General features: G+C 37.2%; 1 protein-coding gene across 6 annotated transcripts in view; it reads right to left on the bottom strand.

Annotated features, from left to right (window-relative positions):
- LOC104012373 (A disintegrin and metalloproteinase with thrombospondin motifs 6) overlaps positions 1-26,789 on the bottom strand; it is a 168,852-nt gene that overhangs the window by 18,931 nt on the left and 123,132 nt on the right. For all 6 annotated transcript variants that reach the window (XM_087762590.1, XM_087762587.1, XM_087762588.1 and 3 more), the window contains 7 exons: positions 26,639-26,772; positions 24,540-24,663; positions 23,206-23,286; positions 18,302-18,465; positions 16,433-16,571; positions 6,626-6,755; positions 2,930-3,134 (listed from right to left, as the gene is read on the bottom strand). In XM_087762590.1, the coding sequence (XP_087618716.1) occupies positions 2,930-3,134; positions 6,626-6,755; positions 16,433-16,571; positions 18,302-18,465; positions 23,206-23,286; positions 24,540-24,663; positions 26,639-26,772 (977 nt within the window). The remainder of the gene's footprint in view (positions 1-2,929; positions 3,135-6,625; positions 6,756-16,432; positions 16,572-18,301; positions 18,466-23,205; positions 23,287-24,539; positions 24,664-26,638; positions 26,773-26,789) is intronic.

Below are 26,789 nucleotides of genomic sequence, written 5' to 3'. Positions count from 1 at the left end.
ACAACCGTGAAGACATGAATAATTGAAATGAAGTGAAATTTGGCAGTATGATGTGCAAGAGCATACATTAAAAAAAATAAAAATAACAAGAACCTCTTTAAACTGGGAGATCACTAACTGAAATGAAAAAAGGAGGATAAAGGTCTGGATATATTAACAGAGCATAAGATAACTAAATAATCAATATGTGATAGCTGTGGAACAGAAGGAGGTTATTTAGGGTATACTGATACACTTTAGGTTATGGGTATTGTCCTGGTTTCAGCTGGGACAGAGTTAATTTTCATCTTGGTAGCCGGTGTGGGGCTGTGTTTTGGGTTTAGGATGAGAATAATGTCGATGATACACTGATGCTTTGGTTCTTGCTAAGCTGTTGCTAAATAGGTGCTAAGTGGTGCTCACACTGGTCAAGGACTTTTCAGCTTCCCCTGCTCTGCCAGGTGCACAAGAAACTGGGAGGGGGCACAGCCAGGGGGGTGCTGACCCAGAATGGCCCAAGGGCTATTCCATACCATATGACATCATGCTCAGTATATAAGCTGGGGGAAGAAGAAGGAAAGGGGGGGGACATTGGGCGTGATGGCATTTTTCTTCCCAAGTAACCGTTACACGTGATGGAGCCCTGCTTTCCTGGGGATGGCTGAACACCTCCCTGCCCATGGGTAGTGAATGAATTCCTTGTTTTCCTTTGTTTGAGTGCGCGGTTTTTGCTTTGCCTATTTAACTGTTCTAATTTATTTTACTTCAATTATTAAACTGTTCTTATCTCAACCCACGAGTTTTCTCCCTTTTACCCTTCTGATTCTCTCCCCCATCCCACCAAGGGGGGAGCGAGCGAGCGAGCGGCTGCGTGGTGCTTAGTTGCCGGCTGGGGTTAAACCATGACAGTATTTTCAGTAGTGGCAGGAAACAAAAGGACGAGGCACATGTGAAGCCTCCTCTGGGATATTATATACATTTAACTCTAGTAATCCATTCCCAAAAAAGATGACCTCAAACTGAAACATGAAAGCAGAATGTGGTCAAGATTAATTCCTTTCTGACAAATAATAACTGGAAAGGAAGAGGAGCTGTTTCAGAAAGCAAAAGCAAACAGGTATAAAGTGGCATGGAACTAGAACATTAGGACACCTTGCAATTCAAAGACTAAAGTTCAGGAATAGTTTTCCAAGAAGCAGTAGGACAAAACCCCAAATTAACTAATTTTAAAACAGACATTTTTGCACTCTGATTTGCATGTGATGCAGTCCCGTTCAAATGTATCACAGATCAATCTATCTTCTTTCAGCTGCACTGGTTCACATCCTTCAAATTTAATATTTGAATCAGTATAAGGTCACAATTTGGCTTATACTATAAGAGATATCACAATATTTAACAAAAGATGTTCCTTCTTTAATAAAGAGAATACCAATTTTCAGGTCTGCCTCTCAAGATATGTTGCTAAGAAAGGTGATGCTTTACATGAGCATGGTTACTTCTGAAAAAAACCTAGCAGATTATTCTGCCTTCTGATATTGTAAACCCATCATCTCTACCCTCCAGCTATTTGCCAACAGGAACTAATGGAAATGGAAATTGCTTTTTTCTTTGAGACAATTATCATAGAATCATAGAACAGAATCGTTAAGGTTGGAAAAGACCCTTCAGATCATCGAGTCCAACCATTAACCTATCACTGCCAAGTCCACCACTATACCATATCCTCAAGCACCACATCTACCTGTCTTTTAAATACCTCCAGGGATGGAGACTCAACCACTTCCCTGGGCAGCCTGTTCCAATGCCTGACTACCCTTTCTGTGAAGAAGTTTTTGCTAGTGTCTAACCTAAACTTCCCCCGGTGCAGCTTGAGGCCATTTCCTCTCGTCCTAGCACTTGTTACTAGGGAGAAGAGACCAACCCCTACCTCGCTACAACCTCCTTTCAGGTAGTTGTAGAGAGCAATAAGGCCTCCCCTCAGCCTCCTCTTCTCCAGACTAAACAAACCCAGTTCCCTCAGCCACTCCTCAAAAGACTTATTCTCTAGACCCTTCACCAACTTCGTTGCCCTTCTTTGGACACGCTCCAGCACCTCGATGTCCTTCTTGTAGTGAGGGGCCCAAAACTAAACACAGTACTCGAGGTACGGCCTCACCAGTGCCGAGTACAGAGGGACAATCACCTCCCTAGTCCTGCTGGCCACACTATTTCTGATAAAGGCCAGGATGCCATTGGCCTTCTTGGCCACCTGAGCACACTGCTGGCTCATGTTCAGGCAGCTGTCAACCAACACCCCCAGGTCCTTATCTGCTAGGCAGCTCTCCAGCCACTCCTCCCCAAGCCTGTAGCATTGCATGGGGTTGTTGTGACCCAAGTGCAGGACCCGGCACTTAGCCTGGTTGAATCTCATACAGTTGGCCCCGGCCCAACGATCCAGCCTGTCCAGGTCCCTCTGTAGGGCCTTCCTACCCTCCAGCAGATCAACACTCCCACCCAACTTGGTGTCATCTGCAAACGTACTGAGGGTGCACTCGATCCCCTCATCCAGATCATCAATGAAGATATTGAACAGGACCGGCCCCAACACTGAGCCCTGGGGAACACCAGGTATCTCATACCAAATGGCTATTGGGGGGGGGTGGGGTTGTTTTGTTTTGGGTTTTTTTACTACTTTACTATTCTATTTTGTATTTTACTATTTTTCTATTATGATTAATAAGAACAGGTCATAATCATTTGAGAAAACAACAGAACTGACAACATAGAATAAAATAAAAAAAGAAATATGAATGACAAAAACCTGCTTCAATACTCTAAATCTATCAGGTTTTGAATTTCTTATTAATCCTTTACCTAGCAAGCAGCAATAGAAAATATACTAATATTCAGCAGTCAGAGCTCTTGTCTTCACTATTGCCAATAAGCTAACATAGCAAAATTTCCTTACTTCTGACCAGTCCAAAGTGACCCACTGTGGGGGACAGGACTGATTGTTACAGGGCTCTTTTTCAATAGGCTGGTATGTTAAACAGTTGGTATTGTCCAGTGTTTCCTCCTCAGAAGGTCCAATCTTTCTGATACAGAGAACTGTTCGTGAACGCATTCCTCCATCACAGGTCTTACTGCATTCTGACCAATCTCCTATAAACCATCTGGATAGAAAAAGTTAGGAGACTCGGTTAATGCATTTCAGAAACGGAGTAGATAATTGCACAAACCCAGAATCCAAATAGCTTAAATTACTAAACCTAAATCATTGTTAATAATACATGTATTCACAGTGAAATAAAGTAGAAACTTATAGATCTTTTCACTAAGCATTTTAATTTATGCTTCACTGCAATCATATCTTCCAATAATAATAATAATACTTTGTATTTTTCTAGAGCAGCAATTTCCAGCCTAGGCTACAGTAGTTAGAAAGGAGTGTTGAGCCTGACAAAACTGCAGCTATTTAAGTAGATTTGTACTGGACTTGTATGAAATTATTCCTCTGAAAGTGGTTTGAAACTGGAAATGTTTGGGAATCACTGCTGTAGATTAAAGCACAAGTTAAAAGCCAAGATGCTTGCCTCTCTAGTATCATTGCAATAAAATAATTTGATCTCAAAATCGGGCTTTCTGAGATTTAATTCTCATCTGATTATGAAACATTTCTAATTTTTTTAATAGAAGGCTATACTGAAATGCAAAATATTCTCATTTATTAAAGTAAAGCAAACACTAGTAAAACATAATTCATCACATAAAAAGACCTCAACAAATATTTTAAAAATGTAAAGCACTGCATGATAGCTGCTAGAGGGACCTTCTGAGTGTTTGTGTGTACATAGTAAAAGTCGAGAGCTGTACAGCATATTTAGATTACTTTGTGATGCTGCAGAGATTAAAGCAGCTGTTAATCTGGCTGTAAAGTTATATTAAGTTTTTTCTACTGATGAATGGTTAATGCAGCTCAATTCACTGGAAATATCTCTTCACATTGTTGAGCACATTGGGTCTTCAATATTTCATATGTTGATTAGATACACTCACCTGAATCATCCTTGCAAAGGATGAAGTCTAATATGCTATCACATGCTGCCAACATGCCAAAAATGTCAGGCATGTCAGTCACTGTGGATGTTCCTGGAGGTATGCTTGGAGCTGCCTCATAAGATTTGTCATTTTCTGAAGCCTCTGTCAAAAAGATGTGCTGCTATCCTGTCTTGTATTACAGAATATGTAATATATTCTAATATGAACCTAGATCAATGCAGAGATGCAAACAAATATGCCATATTCTGTCATTATTTTCCCAGTGAAGAGAATTAATTTATGATTAGTCACCACCAAACTTATGCTTTTACCACAGTAGGGAGAATTAGAAGCTCTTCACAGCTTTGAGGAGGCTGATGTGTTAATTTTTAGTTAGTACTAAGATTTGCTCAAGTGCATTCTCAGGTACCTTTTATGTTTATACTGTATCTATCTCACATGACAGTACTGTTCATAGGATCCAGAGAGAATTACCTATATTTCTTGAAATCTGGAACTTTAGGAGTTACTTATTGTAATAACAAACAAAATACGGTGAACAAACACAGTCTATGCTGCTGTTCAAGAGCCTCAAGTATAATGTAACTGGCATTCAGTTAGAAGGAGTAACATTTTTCACCACAAGTAAAGTGGAATTGTGTTAAGGAAAGGAAATATTTGGCCACTCTGTTTAAAGAGTAAGCCTTACTGGGTGATAAATCTTCCAGCCAAAAGGGTCAAACTTCTTTGGGGAACTATCTTAAAAGATGGTATTTGAACAGCCTTCTTCTAGACTACTTACAGGATCAGGAATCAAGAACCCTTCCTTAGGAGTTTGGCATTTTCTATTCACCCTGTGGTGAGCATCAGAATGGAGGCAGCTGTGGGCTGAACTGCTCTGACATATTCAAGCAGATGCTGATTAATACACACTACCCACTTTCTGAATATTGATGACTTGAGTTTCACCATGTTCATCAATGTCCCTGCTGTACTGGATGGAGAATCCAGAAGTGTCCCACTTTGTGTTTTTTTTTGTTTTGTTTGGTTTTGTTTTTTAAATAACGGCAGTGCAAAAAATAAAAATTAACTATGTTAGAATAACTATGTTAACATCACTTTTTAAAGTGCTAATTTGTTAATAGTTAAACCACACAAAGGAAGGGACAGGGATGTGTTTGGTAAAAAGGAACTGACCAAACATGACCACTTCCCAAGTTCTGCTCTCAGGTACATGGTGTGAGAATTTAGTTAGTGCACTTATAGTCATGCTAAACTGTTATACAAACAGAAATCAAGTGCATATCCTTGCAGGATAAGCATATATTTACACATAGACTATGGGGACAATAATTTAGATCTGTTTGTGAGACAGCACATCCACCTTCAAACAAACTCAAGGTGAGAGCAGCGTAATGGCTTCACTTCTGTTTACTTTATGTTAAATGAGTATGGTACATGACACAGGGGGAATAAGTGTAGAAGACATTGCTCTGCCATCCTGCAACCTGTCACCATGCCCAGGGAAGCAGTTGATACTCTAGGAAGAAACTGGCTTCATGAAGACCTGTTAGATTTTAATGCATTATAGTATTGTCTCATTCCTCCTGGTGTCCTTCATGCTATAGTTTTACAGTTTCTAAGAGACATTTAAAAGAGACCACAGTATTTCTTTACTGTGCGATATCTACACTTAATCAGTATTAATGATTTTCATGCCCAATTAGAATTCGCTACAGATTATCATGAAACTTAAACTAACCAGAGCTCGTGAATCAATAAACTGTTGTCTTAAAATGTAAGAAGGAGCTGTTGTGCATATGCTGAAATTATTTTCTAGTGCAAAATATCACAGATGTTTCTAAACAGTTTTTGTAGTAAGATTAAGCTATGCTATAGGTCCTTACCAAATTTCATTTTTGAACAAATGAGCTGCTGTGTTTTTAATTATCTTTTCAATATGTAGCATACAGCTACTTTAAAAATAAAACTAAATAGACTTAACCAAGTATGCACCTAATCCTAAAGGCACACAGCATTACTGTACAACACTGAGCATCCTGGAGAGAAAGGTTGGCAAAACTATTATCAGTAAATGGTTTGGTCTACTAAGCAGTTTCTATGTTTACCATTTCTCATCTGAACACTTTAACCCAAATTTTAATATACTATACCTAAAAATATGGCAAACATTTAGTGTGCAATGTAAATATCTATGAGAAAGTTAGTCTCCCCTCACCTCAAGATTCTTCTGTCATTATTGCCTTAAGAATGGCCCCTAGTTCTTTTCTGAGCACTATTCACCTCACCTGACGCTCCCATCATAAGAAACTGCTTTGCTAGTATATCTTTTTACTTACAGTGTCTGAGGTGCTTTGTGTAACCACCACTGTTACTCAGTCAAATCAGGCCTCCTCTAGGTGAAAGTATGCATTTTCCACAACTGATTCCAGAGGAACAAGAAACCATAACCAAAAAATAAAACCAAATATCCTGTCTGATAAGACAGGACCCTAATGATAGATCAGAATTTTATACCAGCTTTGGTCAAATGGATTTATTATATATTACAAAGACTTTTCTATCTATGCAAAACAGATGTCCATCTTAGTGATTAATGACTTACTCAGGTGGGCAAGGCTCAGTGTTGCAGGCTCTTTGGTTTTCTGGAGGCTTACTGTCAGGGTCACAGTAATTGTTTTGTACAATGGAGTTGTCATCCAGCCTTTTACACACCACCTCTTGTTTCTGCACACCTTAGGATGAAATGAAACACTATTAATTAATCATTCTTGCTCTTCTACTCGTTGAGTTAAAGTATATTTCACCTATTGATTATTAATCCTACTATCCCCACTTTAATTGGCTGAATGCTCCAGGTGTGTGAATTCCAATTGACTGAATGCCCCCTGACCACACAAAATCTTTCATTTTCCTTCAATTTTAGGCCACCCCACTGAGAGAGGATTTTAAATTGCTGTTGTTTTCTAAAACAAAGGGAATATATTTATAGATTTACTAACAGATTGTTTTTATTTGTATATTGCACAAAATCCATTTTCTGTCTACCCTCCTCTCCTAGTAAAAGACACTTCAATTTCCAAAGAAAACATCACCAAATAGAATGTGGTCACACTTCAATGCAGAATTATTGTTTATGTGCTCTGGTTTAAAATAAAACAGCAATACTGGGATACAGTGTTACATTTTTATACATGTCATCCTATAAACATTTTCTTCATTAAAATAATAGAAGCATTATTCATTCTGAAAGATGCAGTTTGTCTCTGCGAACTCTCATTTTGTCTGGCACTTCCAGCTCCTCTTTCACTGTTAACCATCAACAGGGCGGTTTCAAAATTGATTATTATTCCCAAAACATAATGACACATCACTGCCAAGGCAACATTATAAGGTAACACATTAAGCAGATTTTCCAATTTTTTAAAAAAACAGGATCTAAAGAAAGGCATTAAAAAAATATTGATATGACAACAGTGCAGCTCAGAGTATCGCTGTAAACAGTGGTAACACACGGCTGCCTCCTCTGTTTTCAGAACAAGCTGCATGATGTTTGCTAGCATAAAAAGACTGTGGATCTGCAATTCATATTCAGTTCTTATTGAACATGAGTAGTCATAATACTGAAATAATAGGATTATTTGTATAATAAAAGTTGCAAAAAAGCTCTAAACCTTTCTTAAAAACAGAAACAATTATTTAACTTTTTCCAAATTGTGAAATGCATGCAAATAAATAGGGATTAAAACATCCTGGCTTCAAATATCTGCCAACTTTACTTTACAGCCCTCTCTTCATTTTAAGACAAGCATTTTATAGGAGGTAGACGTGCAATAATAAAATTAATTGTATAAATATGTTTTTCAGACACTGAACACCCACTAAAAACATGGGATTTTCTTTCACCAAACATTTGTAGTCCTTTTGCTCATTTTAAAGTAGCTAAACAACTTACCTTGCAATTGTTTCATTTGCTATTCATTATGGACAAGAATCAAATCTCCTACTTTGGTTCCTAAAATGATATCTATATGGAATTTAGGTATTTAATTCCAATAGTGAGTCAAGCCTAGCCTTGAGATGCCTTAAGTTTGGCCCGCAAAGCATCCTGCTTGGCTATGAACAGAAGTCTCCCAGTCTAAGCACAGAGGCATGTGAAATGTCTCTATGATGTTATGTGCAAAGGACCTGGGGAAAATGGTAACCTCCTTTTTCACGAGTCTTGAGGATGGCATGCAGTCCCCCATAAGACTGCAGATCCAGAAGTAGTAGGTATGATCCCTTCTCAACCCTGAGGCGATTCCTACTTCCCATGAGCATACACTAACTTCTGTGACAGTGATTATTTTAGCTAAGGTGGCAAGACTGTGGTTTCTAGTCTGTAGATTATTTCTAGTTTTCATTCAGTTACAGTCTGATGTAAAACGCCTAAACCACCTTGAGAGCAGGGATGAAAATCCATACCTGCCTGTGCTAGATGAATGTCTTATTTGCTGGTAACAGATTAAGCCCCTTTCTTGTCTTCCTGCCATTGGCCCCATGAATCTTGCATCCCTGGTTGCACTGTGGCCCAGAATGCTTATTAAAAAATCTTCCCTTTCCCTACCCCTCTTAGACTCCTCAACTATTCTGTGGCACACAGAGTACTCTTCTGGAGATGTACTCCCAGTTGAAATCTCTTCAGTCTGATATAGGGAACTGCTATTTAATAACTGCCATAGCATCCTGCAAAATATCGGTATTATCCCTTACATAAAAATATATCCTTGTTAATTCAAATACTTTTAGGAAAACCTAGCAGTCTGGATCCTAAGCACATAAAAATGTTCCATGTGTGGCCTCAACTCAAATGTGCATGCTCCTGACAAGCAGGGTAGGAGTTAGATTCATCACTCAACATACTGTTTCTTACAGGCTGCCTGTAAGCAGCCTCACCAGCAGGTGAGAACTTTGTATCATCCCTCAAAATCACCTGCCTCCTCACCTTACCTCAAAATCATTAACTATGTTGAGACCAAAGATGCCTAATGCTGAAGTCTTCACTCTACTGCAGTACCTAAATCCAGAGTCCCAGCTTTGCTGCTGGGATATCTCCTTTTTGATTACAGCTACACATAACGTTCCCAAAGTAAGCACTTTAAATCAGATTGTAAATCATTTCACACGTTCACCTGACATCTCAGGTTATCCATAAACATCACAATCATTTTAAAGTAAGTTTTATTTATGAAAAAGATATTGATTAATATGAGACGTCTTACAGGTGAGCCAGGTAAACCAATCAGCTTCTTCCATTTGCTCTTCTTTCTACATGTATCTGGATGCCACAACATTAGACAACAGTAGGTACCACTAAACAGCGCAGAAGGCTGCCAGACTGTTTTCCAAGTGTATCCTACATACACAAATCTACATGAACAAGCTAAAAAGAAAATACCATTTTTGAACAGTATTCAACCTCCATTTTTTTTTTCTAATTTTCAATTTATGTGCTTTACATGTTGGAAAAAAATCATTTTGCTAGATAGCTAGGTCCAGTTGGAATTGAGAAACAACTCAAATCATTAGCATGAGGGGCCCTCAAGGGCCTGAAGTACATGCCTCCCTACAGCCATTGGTTGACTGTGTTAACATACAGATATTCTCTTTCAGATATTCATCCATCAGGTATCAAAGATTTTAGAGCTTCACACAAAGATGTTCCATTCACAGCATTCTCAGCACCTAATATTTCAATTACATGAAATGATATAAAGCTGAAATTCAGTGAGATCTTATACTATAAAGGCAATTAAATAAACTTGGAACACAGGAACTTGGAATATACAACTAGAAGCAACACCCTTCTACTGCTGAGAACCACTCTACATAGCCCCTTTCATAAACTGATCAATATCCACCTTAAACACAGGTACATTTTTCTTCTCTGAACTTCACACCTTTGACTACTGTAAGCATTCTAATTTCCATTCTAGATGCATTTATTGCCAAATAATACTATTTTTAAAGTCAAAATGGTCTTTCAGTTTAAGTAACTTTATTCTGTTAACCAAGTCAACTCTTGCAGTCTCTGTGTTGTTAGATACACCATTCCTCTGGTCAGCCTCACAACCCTTCCGTGCAACTGTTCATACTTGAGTTTATGTCAGCCACAATACAAACTGTGCTCAGTACTCCAGAGGGATTTTACTAGTGCCTTATCCAATGTCATTAATACTTTTAAAGAAATACATCCTAAAATCAAATCTGCCTTTATCATGACTATCCCAGTCTTCCCCATGTCTCCTAGCACTGCATTGTCAGCAAATTTCATCAGAGCTTTCTACTTTTTATGCTACCATCAGAACAAGAAAAACTGAAGTCTGATGAGTCATGTGAAAGGTCTTTAAGATGCCCACTAGGCTCATTGCCTTTTGGCCCAGTAATTTACATTTTAAGCATGCCTCTTGTCTACTAATCTTTTCTAATTCTTTATTAAATGTAGGTGACAACAAAAGTCTTGGGAAAGCCTAGATGAATTAATCTACTATATTTCCTTGGTCTAGAAAATGAGTTATATAAAAATATATCTAGCTAGTCAAGCATGACCTATCATGTTACACTTTACCTAATTTTTCATTTATTTCTAGATCTTTAGCTATCTTCAAAATTTCGAATCAGTTAGCACTTCAATGTTGTTGTTATATATATTTTTCTATACACACACACACAGAGTGAGAGATTATTTTCTTCAGTTCTTTACTCCTTTAGTACTATTTTAGTAGAGAAAAGACATATCAATTGCAGCATGAAAGAGAGAAGAAAATGTTTACCAGATTAGGCTCTCCTTTATAATCTCTTCCTTTTGTTCTTGACAAATAAGTGGAAGATCTAAATATTTGAGAAGCTGTGACAAGATGATTCACTTTAAATTCTGTAATCTATGTAAGCACTGCCAACAGATGAGAATAATTAAAATCAGATCTGACAACCTGAGGAGGAGTATTTTTTTTGCAATTTTCTACTCAAACTTCACCATGATGAGAAATAATATTTAAAAGGACTAGCCGAACAGCAATGCTAGTAACATGGTGCTGCTAGTTGACATAGAATTTTTGTTCAGCTCTGACTGATGAATAATCATTTATCCTTTCTATCACAAGCTGCCTTAATTCTCTTGGTGGCTGACAAAATAATAGGTTTCCCTCAAATTTACCTCAAATATAAATGCTTAAAAAAATAATAATTTATACGCACTTTATAATTAAGCATTTTAATGATGCATACCATTCTCTCAAATATATTTATGTGATAGCATAGATATTAATGTTATGTTTTCACTGAATTTCCTACTGGCATCAGACACATTTCCTTCCAGGCTTTGGCTTAAAATTGGCAGCCCCAGTAAATTCATTTCTGAGGAGCTATGTAATAAGAAAGTATTCTGAAGTACTATGAACACAAAGTATCATTGTGTTCAATTTTCAAAAAAATTTAAACCATCCATGTTATTTATTGAACATTGGTCAGGTAGCATATCACCCCTAAGACAGCATTCACCACTATTCATTCACACAGTGAAGAATCTTTAATCCATGCCAGGCAGGTATGCCTGTTTTAAAATCCAGTTTTAAAATGTTCTGCAGCATCTTGCCACACAGTATGTGATTTGTGATACAAAAACCATAGGTATGGATTAAGGAAACTTTGCATCATTGCTGTCTAACTACAATGTTATTTAAAATAACATCTCAGAAACAAAATTCAGATTCAAACTTTAAGAAAAAGAAATGGAAAAATCTGGAAGTGCAGTTTTTACCCAGACAACAGCTACAACTTGGTTAAGCCCTGTGGGCCTTGAAAAAATCTTTCAAAATTATTAACTCTTCTCTGAGTATATGGTCTCTCTTAATCTAAAAAGCACAGCTAAACAAGTTCATTTAAACTCTTGGGGGAATAATTACAAGCAGTTAGGCAGAAACACTCTGCTTTCAAAACTACAAACCTATAGTTTATAATAAAAGACAAAAAATGTCCTCATGACTGGTCAATGCAATTCTAATAGAAAACAAAACCCCAGTGGTTTAGTGACCATATTGTCCAGAGAACTGAGATATTTTGCAGAAGTCAATTCACAAATAGTCTGCATGACTTTCAGTAGCCAAATTTTAAATTACATGGAGCACATTTTATTCTTAAATTAAAATTGCAGGCATGTAAATACTATATCTATTTTTAAAAGCAATCCCCAAAAATTGTGGTTTGCTATTGTAACAGTTAATTATAAAGATGCATCCTGGGGTGCATCAAACACAGTATAACCAGCCAGTCAAGAGAGGTGATTATCCCGCTGTATTCAGTGTTGGTGCAGCCTCACCTTGAATACTGTGTGCAGTTCTGGGCCCCACAATTTAAGAAGGATGCTCAGGTCCTTGAATGCATCCAGAGGAGGGCAACAAAGCTGGTGAAAGGGCTGGAAGCCAAGTCCTATGAGGAGCGGCTAAGGACTCTGGGTTTGTCTAGTTTGGAGAAAAGGAGGCTGAGGGGCGACCTCATTGCTCTCTGCAGCTTCCTGAGGAGGGGAAGTGGAGAGGGAGGTGCTGAGCTCTTCTCCCTGGTATCCAGTGATAGGATGCATGGGAATGGTTCAAAGCTGCACCAGGGGAGGTTTAGACTGGACATTAGGAAGCATTTCTTTCCCGAGAGGGTGGTTCAAACACTGGAACAGGCTTCCTCCTAGAGAGGTGGTCGATGCCCCAAGCCTGTCAGTGTTTAAGAGGCATTTGGACAATGCCCTTAACAACATGCTTTAACTTTTGGTCAGCCCTGAATTGATCAGGCAGTTGGACTAGATGATCATTGTAGGTCCCTTCCAACTGAAATAGTCTATTCTGTCTTTCATTAAAGAAGGACTAACTTCCTTCTGGTTTTTAAATGCAAACTAAACATGCAATTGCTTGGTTCACAAATGTTATCTCCTAGACTCCTCTATGAAGAATAATGTCTACTGTGGAAAGAGTCCATTGATTTCAGGTGCCCAGCTGAGTTTTCAGAATACTTTGCTTTACACACACTTGATGAACTTCACTGCATGCTTCAGAGCTCAGATATTTCAGAGAGGTACCCAGATAATGATAAACTGATAATTAGCAAGTAAGACTGTAACATGTGCTTTGAGTTGCTCGGTATCACATGAGATACCTACCATTCCATTTACAGCATGCTCTTCCTATTTTGCAAAACTGAGACAGGCCCTGAACAGAGGTCTTGTTTTAAAAGTTAAAGCACTTGTACTATTCAGATGTGACTCATCAGCACAGCAGAGATGAATGTCAGATAGAAATCCAGTGGAAAAGACAGCACGTTACCATCTAATAAAGATTGTAGGTTGCTCTTAGCTTGCTCCTTGGCTCCTGACTGCTCCAGTTATCCTTCTCCAAGACAAGGCCTACAGGCAGCTCTAGGAATTGCTGAATGCAGTGGATTGCTCTCAAAAGACTATGAAGAGGAGATTGCACAAAGTTCGGCCACTTCTGCAATATACAATACTCCAAAACTATTTAAACTTTGCACTGCCAAAATGCTGCTCTAGCCTTCGTGCTCTACTTCATGACATTTAACACATATCCTCAAGTTCATATCACTCTGGTGGGCTGTATGCAGTTCTCACTTTTTCTTTTTTAGACACTTTGAATTAAAAAATATACACCAAGTAATAACTATGTTTTAAGAGTCACAGACTTGGTCAAATGCTACATAATGCAGATACAGTCAGCCTGATTTAGAGAGAACTAGACCTAAGTAGTGTGGAGTGGACACAAGCTAGTCTGTGACACAGCCTCAGGATCAGAGAATGGTCCCCACTCAACTGGTCCCTGTTTCACAGAACAGCCACAACCACAGAAAACAATTTAAGATTTCATAGTCATCCTTAATTCTGTCATTTCCTCGTGTCTAAATACTTCCAAATTTGATGTTCTTTTAAGATGGCTTTTTAAGTGTAACATACACCTAGACAAAAAGACAACATTAGAATACAGACATGTTCAGAGATGGACAGAAGTTAAATGTGTTGATTAGAATTTAGATTTGCCTACAGCTTTGATATAAAGCCTATGCTTTGATATAAAAGTATATCTGGCTCTACATCATCTAGAGCTTTCCTGGATCAAGATGGAATATCATATGATCAAACCTTGATCAGTCCATGCACTACAGGTGTGCTACACCAACTACAATGAGATGCAGGAAAATGTTGATGACTTTAACCTGTTCACAGAAATAGTTTCCATACTAATATTCCTCACACATGCTTATTGTCCTTTTTTTACTTTCTGTGAGAAATCCTTTAACTGTTGAATATTTTGTTATCCTTTGATGCAGAGCAAAATTTCTCTTCTAAAGACAGAGTTCAAGTAAATAGAATTTCAATAATGGACTTCGTAATGAATCCTATAGAAATAAACAAAGCCATGCAGTGGTTTCATTTCTAAGATTTCTCAACACTTCATATTTATATTAGCCAGCTTTTCCAGTTACAGTCTCTGTCTCTACAATCCTTGTCTCCCTTTCTTTTTCCCTGACTCAGCTCCTTTTTAGAATTTTTTTTTCTTTTGGCATATGGCAAAAGGTGCTTCATAAACTGGGGGGAATAGCAGGTACTCATATGGAGAAAGCAGGTACAGTTTTTAACACAAATCATAGCTAAATGAAACATTTATTCCCTGAGCACAGAGCTCAATGAAAATAAGTGACCATAGTATATCCTCATACTAAGCTGAAAGGCGAGAATAGTGCCTGGTTTAGCCACCATAAGCTACTGAAGAAAATCTTTCTCCTCCCCCCCCCCCCCCCCCAAGTTTCAAATGAATAATAAATGTAAGCAGTTATCATGGATTCACAAATCTTCCCTTAAAAGTTAATTAATTATGTCAAAAAGTTCTTATCTAGACAAGTGCCTACTCCTTCAGAGCCAATTATTTTTTCTGTTGTATACTTTCGAATCTGCAAAGTGACAATGACCTGCATGACAGAAGTTCCATGGCTAAAATCTTGTCTCTACCTAAATCAATGTGAGTTTTCCCATGACTTCAAAAAGATCATTAACTCATTGCCATCATAAAAATAGGATTTGGCAGTACTTGTAAGGTTCTGATACTTGGAACTGTCTTTTGCTATGAGATTTTTTAAAACGTTCCTTTTCCTACGAGACTCACCATTGTTAAATAGTAGTTAAAAAAGCAATCTGTCACTCATTTGATTACAAGAATCCAACAAATGAACAATAAAAATATTGGAGAAAGTTGGCACCTTCCTCTATTTTGTTTCAAGACTTTCTCTATTTAGCTGCACAGAATAGAATTTGTGCTGTCATTTGTATCTTACATATGGCTAAGCAAACTGCTGTATTTAAAAAGCAAACAACTAGCAACAGCCACAGCAGGATCCAGCAGAAAGGTGAGTCAAGATGATTCAAAACATGAATACATCCAGTAGCCATAAAAAAAGGAAAAGGACAAATATTTGGTCCAAAGGTTCTTTAAAAAAATACGGTGTCTTCCTCTTGCTATGGGCAGTGCACAGTGCAGTAGAAAACTGAAATTCTGAGGCAGATTTAAAGCTCTCTCCCATATCTTCTGAAATTGAGGTATGTTGGGGAGATGATGCATTCAGTCTCCAGAGAGAAGAAAGATACTGTTCACACAGCACTTCTACTCACCAGTCCATGCAGCAGCAATGGTGTTGGCTTTGAAGGAAGCCAACTGTCCTGCTCTCCCAGCCAGAGGTAAAGAATTGCATTGGTGGCCACTAGAGGGAGGATTAGGAATATAGTAAATTGTGGGCAAAAGGCACCCATGATGAATCATATGGGACAACCTACAAATCCCCCACTGCTGCCAATAGGCAACAATTCTCAGATACTGCTATGGGCTGGGAAGTATAATCGAGTTGTTTATCATCTGCTACAGAGGAGCTGCTAGTATGTATCCTAAACTTTGGTGGCTGAAGGATAGAAGGGCTGACTAGGATCCTGTGAAGCATACCTACAAACACACAAAGGCACATCCCTTTATTTACAGTTGCCTTATTTGCCTTCTGGTTTTTAATCTCCTTACTTAAAACTTCTCATGTCCTTTATCAAGAAAGCTCCTGTGAAAAGCAAACATCCCAGCTTCAATAGAATCTCAGAAGAAGCATCAGCAGACAGAGACACACTGTGCCAAGATACACTGTATTTAACAAAAAGATATGAACATATTAAATGTACTTGAAAGCAACAAAATCCATTGTGATAAAATAAATGTTCTTTTACTAAATTAAGGTTTGAGGCATGTCTGAAAGAAATGTTTTCAATTAGTTACCTACATAATTATGTAGTAAACTGTATCTTGCAATTCAGTTTACCCTGAAGCTTGACTGCCTGGTGTCTTACCTCCAGCACAAGTGGCAGAACATTCTGACCAAGGCAGATGATTCCATGCAAAGCCAACTTCATTGTCTCCACTGCCAGTGCGAGAGATGGGAACACTGAATTTATACCTTATACCCAAATTTTGTTCCTGTAGCAGAATCTGTAGTTGAAAACAACTGGTTATACCATTAAAACAGGCAATCAGAGAGTAACTACAGTGACATTTAATCTAGGTATGTGTTATGTCCTGTGGAAGGGAAAAAAGTAATAAAGGAAGCCATAGTTCTTTTAGGTACTCCCAAAAGAATCTGGACTAACTTTAAAAACATATATAAAAGAAAAGCATTATTGTCTAAGGTGAGCTTTGTCTTTTTTTCCCTTGACACAACTTTATAACTTCTGTAAGTTCTTTATTCTTGACATAACTGTTCTAAAAAGCCAGTTTTCATAAAATTAATGTCTTAATGGAAGTTAATTTGGTAGCTGAATAATTACGTGAGGTCAAAGTTGGTTAAGGACATTACTGTGCAAACATGCATCAGTCCTTGCTGAAATCTTGCGAGGAGCTACCCACATAGCAATTAGGAACCTAGCTCTGCCCTTGCTTACACTTCTAGTGACTATAATAATAGTAATAATAGTAACAGCAACAGACTGTTGCTGAGGTCATTGTTTTCCCCTAATACAATAGCCAACAGCATTAGCTTGGTGGAATCACACCTGTGGTTCCTTTAAAGGAATATCAAAACTCTCACTGCAGCTATATCACTGCAAGTGATACAGATGGAAGTGCAACAATCACTATGAGCTTTCATCTACCCTCACTGTTGAGCTGCACTTCCACATACCACCTGTCCAATACTAGTCTTCAATTCTCTACCTAACTTTTTCTTTCTGTTACTAATAATATATATCATGTTAAGATGCATCAATCTGACACCTTTTAAAGCTATTTCTCATCCCCTTCTACCTTCTGTGATATTTTGCAGAGGCATATCTGCCTATCTCCATTGGACAAAAGAGCAGAGAACTTTCAGTAAGAAAGTCAGTGGCACTGACTGAATGAGAAAAGCCACTATTAATCATTGTGTAACTCATTCTATATGGACTCCAGCTTATCCACAGCTACAGCAGAAAAAACAGGATTTGGGTGTTTGAAAATGTCACCTAAAATGTTAATATCCAGGCAACAATCATTCTATACACAAAAGTATCCTGTCTGGCTCAAGCAATCCCTGAACTGCAAATCTGGCAGCTGCTAGAATATACTGGGCAAGTATCACCCTGTTCTTATACTCCTCCTCAACACAGTAGAGCAACAGTAGGCTTACTATTGCCTACTGTCAGAGACAGGGTACCATGACCCTGGTCACATCTTCTGTTACATTCTCATATTTTGTACAATCTATTCAGAGCAATGTATGTCACAGCAACATACTTTAATACAGGTCAAATCATGGTACTCTTGCTGTGATAAAAGTACTTCATACTCAGGCCAGGCTTAAAACCACTGACATCTACAGAACTGTCAGGAACTGTCATGCTATATCTTAACACTTCCATGTATCAACAGTACGCAGAGATACATTATACGCCCCATTTACAATTTCTGCTACCATTATTCCATAGCACATTTAACACAGATGGGGCATTTTCTGTGAGATTTCCTGGGGCTCTTCTGACTTTATCCCTTTTTCATCACAATGTTTGCCTGTCAGTTTTGAAAGATAAGCAAGCTGTGTTAAAAAGCTGTGTCCCAGCTAGTCCCAGCAAGGCAAGCTGTATACTCTCTGTAAACACAACCTATTTTGATTTCATTCATGGCCTTGTCTTTCCTAAGAACATAAATACACATTTCAAATTTCAGAAATATATTAATTATAACTTTACCATGACTATGAGATTTTCTGAAGTAGGGCCTAGTGCTTCCAAAGACTCTGGTTCATCTGTTGGTCTCTTGTAATGGAAAGCTGTTCCAGCAACATCAAACTTTCTTGGCCAGTCAATAGTCCAGGCACCATTAATATAGTAGTCATCCTCTTCAGATTTTAAAGCTTAAAAAAAAATACAAGCCACCTAAAAATTGGAAGCAGCATTTATAATGGAGAAGCCATTGCAAATTAAAATACTAATCTGTTAGAAGTATGTGAGCTTCAGCGCAACACCACTGTTTTTTCAAGCAATATAAAACCTTTTCTTTAGTCCTGGTCAAAATATCTCCCTCGTGGAGTTTGACAATATTGCCTCTTCAATAATCTTCAATGTGCAGGTATACTTTGCAGATTTCAACATGCAGATGCTATATGGAACAAAACAGAATGCCTCATGCAACTTGCAATATATCTTCAACTTTAAAACTGAGCCCATGTGCAATGTATGCTGTTCTACTTAAGATATATGTAGGTCTCAAATGTATAATCAATTATCAATCTAATCTTTAGATTAAGATGTTGGGGCATGGGATAGGTATCTCAGATAATGTGCAGAGGAAAAAAAGAGAAGGAACATTGAGTCTGACATATGGTCCCAATCAGCTCTTGCTTTATGCTCTTTGTCCACTGTTTTTTTTTTCCTTCTTAAAGCATAAATCCAAGATATTTCTACTACAAAACCAAATACTAGCTATTTAATCTGCTAAGATATTTTATTAAACCTAATTTACAGCCTTAAACCATAAAAGTACTGTAGACAAAACATAAATTTCTTAGCTAACCAACCAATTAGGCTGGACAAGCAGATATTATTCAGGGACTTATATTTGATTTTCTATCAATAATATTGGATTAAGTTTCTAAATAAGAAACTGACTTTGTATCTTAAGGTGAATATTCTGTTAACTAGACATTGACTTCTTGACTTAAGGTGAAGTTTACCGAGTCATATTTACTTTAAATAAAACATGTTCTTAAAGGCAAAATGATGGTTGGAAATACATGATCAAACAGCCATGTCATTTTTTGTTGAGAAAAATCACTGACTTTACCTGATAGGGAATTTACAAACTCACATCACAATCATAAGGAATAAGACAACTTAGGATCAAGTTTTATTCTCAGCTACATCTGTGTGGACAGATGGATACCTTAAACAGTTAGAGAAAATGTCTGAATGACACTCAAATTTTCTAAAAGACATGAGAGAGCATTCATATGAACAGGAGATAGTTGGGAGACAGTAACATTCTGTTGGTGACAGCCATATTCAGCAGGGATTAGTAACCATTTCCATCAGCACCATAAGGTCTGTAAAGGAATGTCTTTCCATAGCATAAATTTTATTCCATGGACTTCCCTGGATTTACTCTGGAAACACACATGTGCTTTGAGTGAAGAAACTAGCTCTGACATTCACTTATCTGGAATTCTCAAAGTAATTCAGATTCCTTATTGTCTATATAGGCTTTGTAGTACAAGAAGGAGATAGTAAAAAAAGTGAGTATAGGAGAACAAGACAAATTGCAAGCAGTACTGTACTAAAAGAAACGAACAGTATTTCCACTATTTATCTATTTTACATGGGTATATGAAATAACTATGTTACAGCTGAACATCAGTATTTTTTTTATTAGTGGTCTTATTGCCACATAGCAAAAATTTCTATCCATCCTGCTTTCACAAAATCTAGCTTAATTAAAAGAGGGTCACAGGGTCTCCCAAAGCCACCAAGACATATTAAAGTCTCTTACTGTGCCACTCAATCCCAAACATTTTCTCGTCAGTATGTCTAGTATCTACTAAGAGCAAATAATGAAGTGAATGCTTTACTTATATTATTTGAGACATATGAACAACAACGAGACATATAAATGAGCACAGGAGAACAAATGTTCTCATACATTGTTTACATAATTAATCATTCTGAAATTATATGCTATCAATTGTATGTATGCTATACACACTTAAACTAATATATACCCAGAAGCAAAGCAGTTCATTTTTTACCTGTCTGACTGCCAAAGAAAAATGCATTTGCATTCTGTAAATAGATTAGCTTAATGTCAGTTGTTATGTGTAGGTGAAGGCCACACAGCTGTGAATAGCATTTCAATAATATAATTACATGACAATGATGAAGCAGTGGCATAATGCTATTAGCATATGAGACAGAACAAGTTAATGTCCTAATCAAATAATTTATGAGAACTTGAGAATGCAGGAAGCCCACAGGAAATTAGCACACAACACAACTGTTGCATAAGGGGAATATAAGGGAAGATGTCACCTCGGATCAATCCATTTAAGGGAAGATAACAGCATTACTAAACATACATTTTTTCAGCAGCTCTGAAAACAGGCAATTTTACTGTTGCTGGGTTATTTTTTGGACAGATCAGTTGAAAATATTGAATTAGTTATGCAGCTGCAAAAATGTGCTTTGCTGTCACAACACTAGGAGTGATATTGGTGCAGAAATGATCAGCCAGAGACAGGGGGAGGGAGGACAGGTGCTGATTGAGCTAACTGAAGTTGCCAAATGTCTAACTGCAGCCTAAATTTGAGGCCATGGCTTGCAAAAGGACTGGATCTTAGTTTAAGGAACTGTGGGATGTTTGTTGTAAGTTAGTTTGAAAGCCTCAAAGGCTGAAAGGAACATAGAAGAAACGTCGAAGCCAGTGTGAGGAGCTACAGAGGAAGACAGTTTTATTTTTTCCTTTTTTGTATATTTCCAAATGGAGAAATTGATTTTTTAGACTGTGGTCACATATTTGGCAGCAATGCACATAAACCAAAATATGTGTAAATGGTTATTTTCAGCTGAATCAGTTCTCTAATCTGGTTCATAGTGTGGCCACATAAACAGTTGTCCTGGAGCAACAGAGGGAACTCTGTAAAGACAGGGAAGGAGCTGTGAAGTTGACACTATAGTGCTTGTACAGTGCTTTTTAGGGAACAGACAAACTAGAAGCCTTTCTTTCCTCAGAAACTGGTGATCCTAAAATAGTGATCTGGTTCACACTCACAGTACAAAACATCCCAACACAAAATGAAATGGCCCCTGTGACTTAGTATAATTATCTTTCATTAGGATATAATGGCAGCTTTGAAAGTTGGAAACACAAGGAACTAGTGAAGGAGAGGAATCCCCCATTTGTGTTAACCAGGGCTTCTGTGGCACGAAGCAAGGCAGTGAGGAGAGAGCCTGAAACTCAGGAAACCCCTTGAAATTGTGACAAACACATTTAAAAAGTATTTATGTACCACTTTACATTTTTAGATCTGTGGCCAGATTAAATACCAAAGAAGTTCCCTATATTTTTATTTAAGCCAAAAAATTGACATTTTTCATTCATTTTATACAGATAGTGCTAATCTAAAGGCTTTTTCAGATCACTTTCCTCTGCTTATAAATTAGAGGAATAACAAAATTAATTGTAGTAGCTAAGAATATCTTCTTTATTCTGGTTTTCAGCTACCCATGGAATCAGAAACACAATATGAATCTGCGTATTAAATATAATGACACTAATATTGGTGTAGATTTCAATGTTACAAAATGCTCTTTTGACAATATGGTTCTTAGCAGAAAACAACCATGATAGGATGCATTGTATGCCTCTCCCACCACCTCTGTTTGAAATGTTAATATAGGATATATGAGCAACCTTACTCGCAGTATATTTTGACATAGGGGAGGGGCCAGGGGAAGCGTGATGCTGAAAGAATAATAAGCACTCTATTGCTGGAGTAGTGGTGTTATTATTCCTGAAGAATGGAGGGAGACTGATAATCTGCTGAATTACAGGAGGGTGGGGGCAGGCAGAAAGAAAAGTAGGCATCCAACAGTAAAAGGCACCATTATTATCAATATAATCAATTTAGGAATTAATGTACCTAGGAGAATAATTGCCCTTCAAACTCAGACTTACAGGCATCGTAATTCTTTTCAACATGCTAGTGTTATATATATTAACTACATGGAGTACAGACTAAGTAGCCTAGTCAGCTGCTGTTCAGTCTAAACAAATAATAGCTTTTGGTTGTGTTAATCTGTTAGTTTGCTGTACAATTAACTAATCAGCTCTCTGTTCTATTTTTTACTAAGTACTATGAACTGAATGATATGCAAATCAGGGTACAGAGGCTTTCAGAAATGAGTTTGACGAAGCCAGATTTGTACGTACCAGTATTAAAAAAACAGAAAGCAAATTTAACACAGTCTTTAAAGAAAGGAATGATAATCTGGGAATTTGAATTTAATTCTGTGCTTTACCACAAGCTTCCTGAATGATCTCAATTAAGCACCTAGTTTTTCTGCACCTCATTTTCCTTATCTATAAAACAGGAATGGCATTAAGTCCCTACAACACAGAAACACTGTGGAATACATACATTAAATTGCCTTAAGATAAGGAGACAGTATTGTTAGCATTTAAGTAACCATGGCTGTTGATGAATAATCATTCCAAGAATAAAATGGTGTTTTAAAACAGTACAATCTCCCAAGATCAGAGACTTCCCCAGGTGGAAGACGCTACCTCAGAGTGGGACAGTATATCATTTGAGTGTTCCTCATTCACTTCAGCTCAAGTCTGACACCATAACTATAGTGAAATTGACCTGATTTTGCACTGAGTGGACAAGGAGGAATCACATGATGTATTTCATTAGGTCCACTCAGGAGAATACATCCTAACCAACTGCTGCAACTGTCTGACCACAACCTAATATTAACACCTACCATTCCCTCTGCTGCTTCTACTATGTGTATGGTTTGGCCAAACCAGAAAATGTACCCTAAAATCACATCATAAATTCTAACTTAATAACAGTCTGCTGTTTAAACCATGCTCTTACCAATGTAGTTCTTTGACATTGTCACTTCTCTTATTTCAATGTGCACAGAACCTCTTGGAATTTGAATCACTTCCATATAGCCTATAAGATAAAGATAAATTTTATTTCTTGTTGTTTATCTTAAACAATATTAGTCATGAAACTAACCATTAATAAATTACTTACTACTAAAATTAGTAAGAGATATGGGATTCAAATGCACTTCAACATTTTCTTTCATGTGATATAATGGAAAACTCTTTAAATTTCAGACACAAATTTGAAAGTGATAGCAAGAATTTACCATGCAGTCAGGAATTCCTTTTTTTAAATGCTAATAAAGTCTTTTCAACAGTGTATCACAAGTAATTAATGTATAAAATGATCATAGGATAATTCAGGCTGGAAAGGACCTCAGACAGTCATTTAGTCCAACTTCCTGCTACAAGCAGGGTCAGCTAGGAGATCAGACCAAGTTACTCAGTGCTTTATCCAGCTGGGTCACGAAAACCTCCAAAGATGGAAACTGTAATACCTTTCTGGGCAACCTGATCCACTGCTGGACTGTCCTCCTGGGGAAAGTTTTTCCTTCCATTTGGTCAGCACCTGTCTTGTTTCAATTTATAGCCGTTGTCTCTTCTCCCACTGTGTACCCACCGCTGTGAACAGTCTGGCTCTGTCTTCTCCATAACCTCCTCCTCATAGGTATTGGAAGGTTGATACTAGGTCCCCACAAACCTCCTCTTCTCCAGGCTAAATAAGCCCAGTTCCCTCAGCCTCTCCTCACAGAGGGGCAAGTGCACCAGCCCCCAATAATCTTAGCAGCCCCTCACTGAACTGAACTCACTCCAGTGAATCAATCCTTTTCCTGTATTCAGGGGCCCAAAACTGATAACACTAAGATTGCAACATTAATATTGTCTTTTTTGAACTAAGCTTTCAACTAATTGCCCATATACACTTCCTGAGTTCTTAATAACATGAACTTAAAGAGACATTTCTGGATTCTTTCTATTCTAAAATTTCATGTATGACTAAATATCAGATTCTACCATACGCATTAAAATCGTACACAAAATTACTTTTACCATACAACCACAACTAATGAATTAAAAAAACTGCACCCACTTCTTTTTAAGTGCATTAAAGACCATGAAAACTAAGTATTCAGTAATGAAACATATTGTTGTATTTGACATAAATCCAAACTAATACAGAAAAAGGAAACAACGAGGCAAAAGGAGTCAAAGTGAATGACCAGCAGCAATGCCATGCTGGAAATCAATGCAGCACTGTTATTTGCTAAACAGTTATCTAAATGCATTGTGCAACAGAATGGACGTGTATGTGCATACCTCCTCTGGGCAATGAATCATTGAAGAAACCTTCAATGGCTTCACATGTACTCCCATCTCCTCCACAAACACGGCATCTATCTTCCTTAGCATCAGACCCCAAAATATTATCACAACCTACATGCTGAGAACAGATAAGAACAAGTATTTTAACAGGATGATGGTTTCTTGCACCATTACCTTCATAGTTTTTTGAAGCGTTTCTCTCAAGTTTGAGATATTCAGTTGTTCTTTTTATCTACTCTGTTTTTGATATCTGTTACCGTAAGTGGGTTTTCACTTACCAGAGGAAGAAAATAAAAAAGTAGAACAATCCACATTTTGGTTTGTTACGAAATCTTGATTAATAAATACTTTGTATTTCTACTGTGACTTTCAGGAAGGGATTACACAGCATTTTACAAACAATGTAATTATTACAGTTATCAATAAATGATTAGTGACATTTTTATTTAATATCACAACAGCTAATTATGTTCCATCTATATTGCTTTGTTAAGGGAAACATTTGCTGTGTGTTCCTTAAACATTTATGCAGCATAAATAGTATTATTGTTCCCAAAGGTATTTACAGCTTCATAGATAATCTTTCCACATCCTCCAGGCAAAACCTGCAATTATTTTTGTAAGGTTGAACATAAAGTGTAAATTACTTCACTGTAAGAATGAATGCAGAACGAAACTTAGTGAAAGGCTGAATTACATGCTGTATTGGATAGGATTCAAAAGCCTTTGGAAAAAAAGAGAGAGGTGTCTATAACTGATCATTAAAAGTACATTACATTTCTGATTATCTATTTGAGGAATCTATATACGGTGAACTCCCTGTAACTTATTGATTCATCCCTATTACAAAGCTAATGAAAATATAGACAGCTGGATCCTTTGGGGAAAAATAAAACAAACAAACAAAACCAAACAAGTAGGATGCAAACAGAAAGAATGCTGCAACTTGCCAATTTTTTCAGGGATTTATACAAAAAACAAGGCAGCTACATAACTCAGTTTACTGTCTAGCAATATTATCTACCATCTTGTAAACAGGTAATACATAGGTCATAAGAGAAGTTAAAATACTTTAAATAATTTACAAAATAGTATTATTCTAACCATTTACATTTCAATTTTCTGATTCACCGAGAAGACAGAGACCCAATTTTATTACATAGCTCATTCTCAACTTGAGTTTTAGTCTGATTATTTATTAGTTTTAAAAGATTTCTCAAAAGTACTAAAATCTTCTTATGTATAAAGTACACCAGAATTCTGCACGTTATTTCTTGTGCTTTTTTTTTGTTAGTTTAGATGGCAAATGCTTTTGCTCTCATCATGTTATTCAATAAACATACATCTTCAGCACTCAATTTAGCAAAGCACTTAAGCATTGGGTTAAGCTTTAGTTATGTTAGTGGTTTCAGTGAAATCAAATAATTTTTAGAGTCACCAGCACTGTTCAGATATTTAGACTTAAGTACATATTTAAACACTTTGCTAAACTGAAGCAGCAGTGGGATGAATATAACAAAAAATATGGCACAGACCTCCAATTCTCTGCAAATTCATGCAATGCAGTTCCACAGGAATCTTACAAGATAATCAGATTTTTAGTAAATGGCAAATACTTGCATCATTATACACTTTTTCATAGAACTACCGAGCAATAGTGACAACTTTCTGTTTCAATTACATTAAAAGCAAAATTGTTTGCAACAGGATGAACTAGTTAGAGAGAAACAGATTAGTATGTTCACATTTACTGTTTTTCAGCCAGAGTGGTGTTCTAATTGGAATGATGGAACAGGCCTTGGAACAGGGCAAGGAATCTGTTCATCTCCTGTTGCCCTTTCCACCAGTTCTTCAACAGAAACCACAAAGCAAGAAAAAATAAGACAAAATGAAGGATTCTATGAATGTCTGTGAGAAGCTACTGAAATTCAAATTGTCTTTTTTTCTTTTTGTTTCAATCTTACTCTTTCATTAACAACTTGACTTGTAAACACTCCCATTTCATATAAGTAACAAACAAATACCATAATTAAATGTAGGAGATAGCAGACACAACATAGTAATCCAGAAGTATTATATAAAACATTTGTAACCTTGCATTCTCCATTGATACAGATATCCAGTGAATCAGCATCGCACTGAGTCCCATCTATTACTGCAGGAGCACGTTCAGTGTAAAAATTATAACCTTCAGCCAAGCAGTTTAATGCACATGGTTTAACCCCACCTGGACAACAAAAACAT

Source organism: Nipponia nippon, unplaced genomic scaffold (genome assembly GCF_047370975.1).
Source record: "Nipponia nippon isolate SJK-2023a ecotype South Korea unplaced genomic scaffold, ASM4737097v1 scaffold_26, whole genome shotgun sequence".
In the NCBI taxonomy this organism is placed as follows: Eukaryota; Metazoa; Chordata; class Aves; order Pelecaniformes; family Threskiornithidae; genus Nipponia; species Nipponia nippon.
The sequence above is the reverse complement of the archived record's forward strand: the minus strand, read 5'-3'. Positions and strand labels throughout refer to the sequence as shown.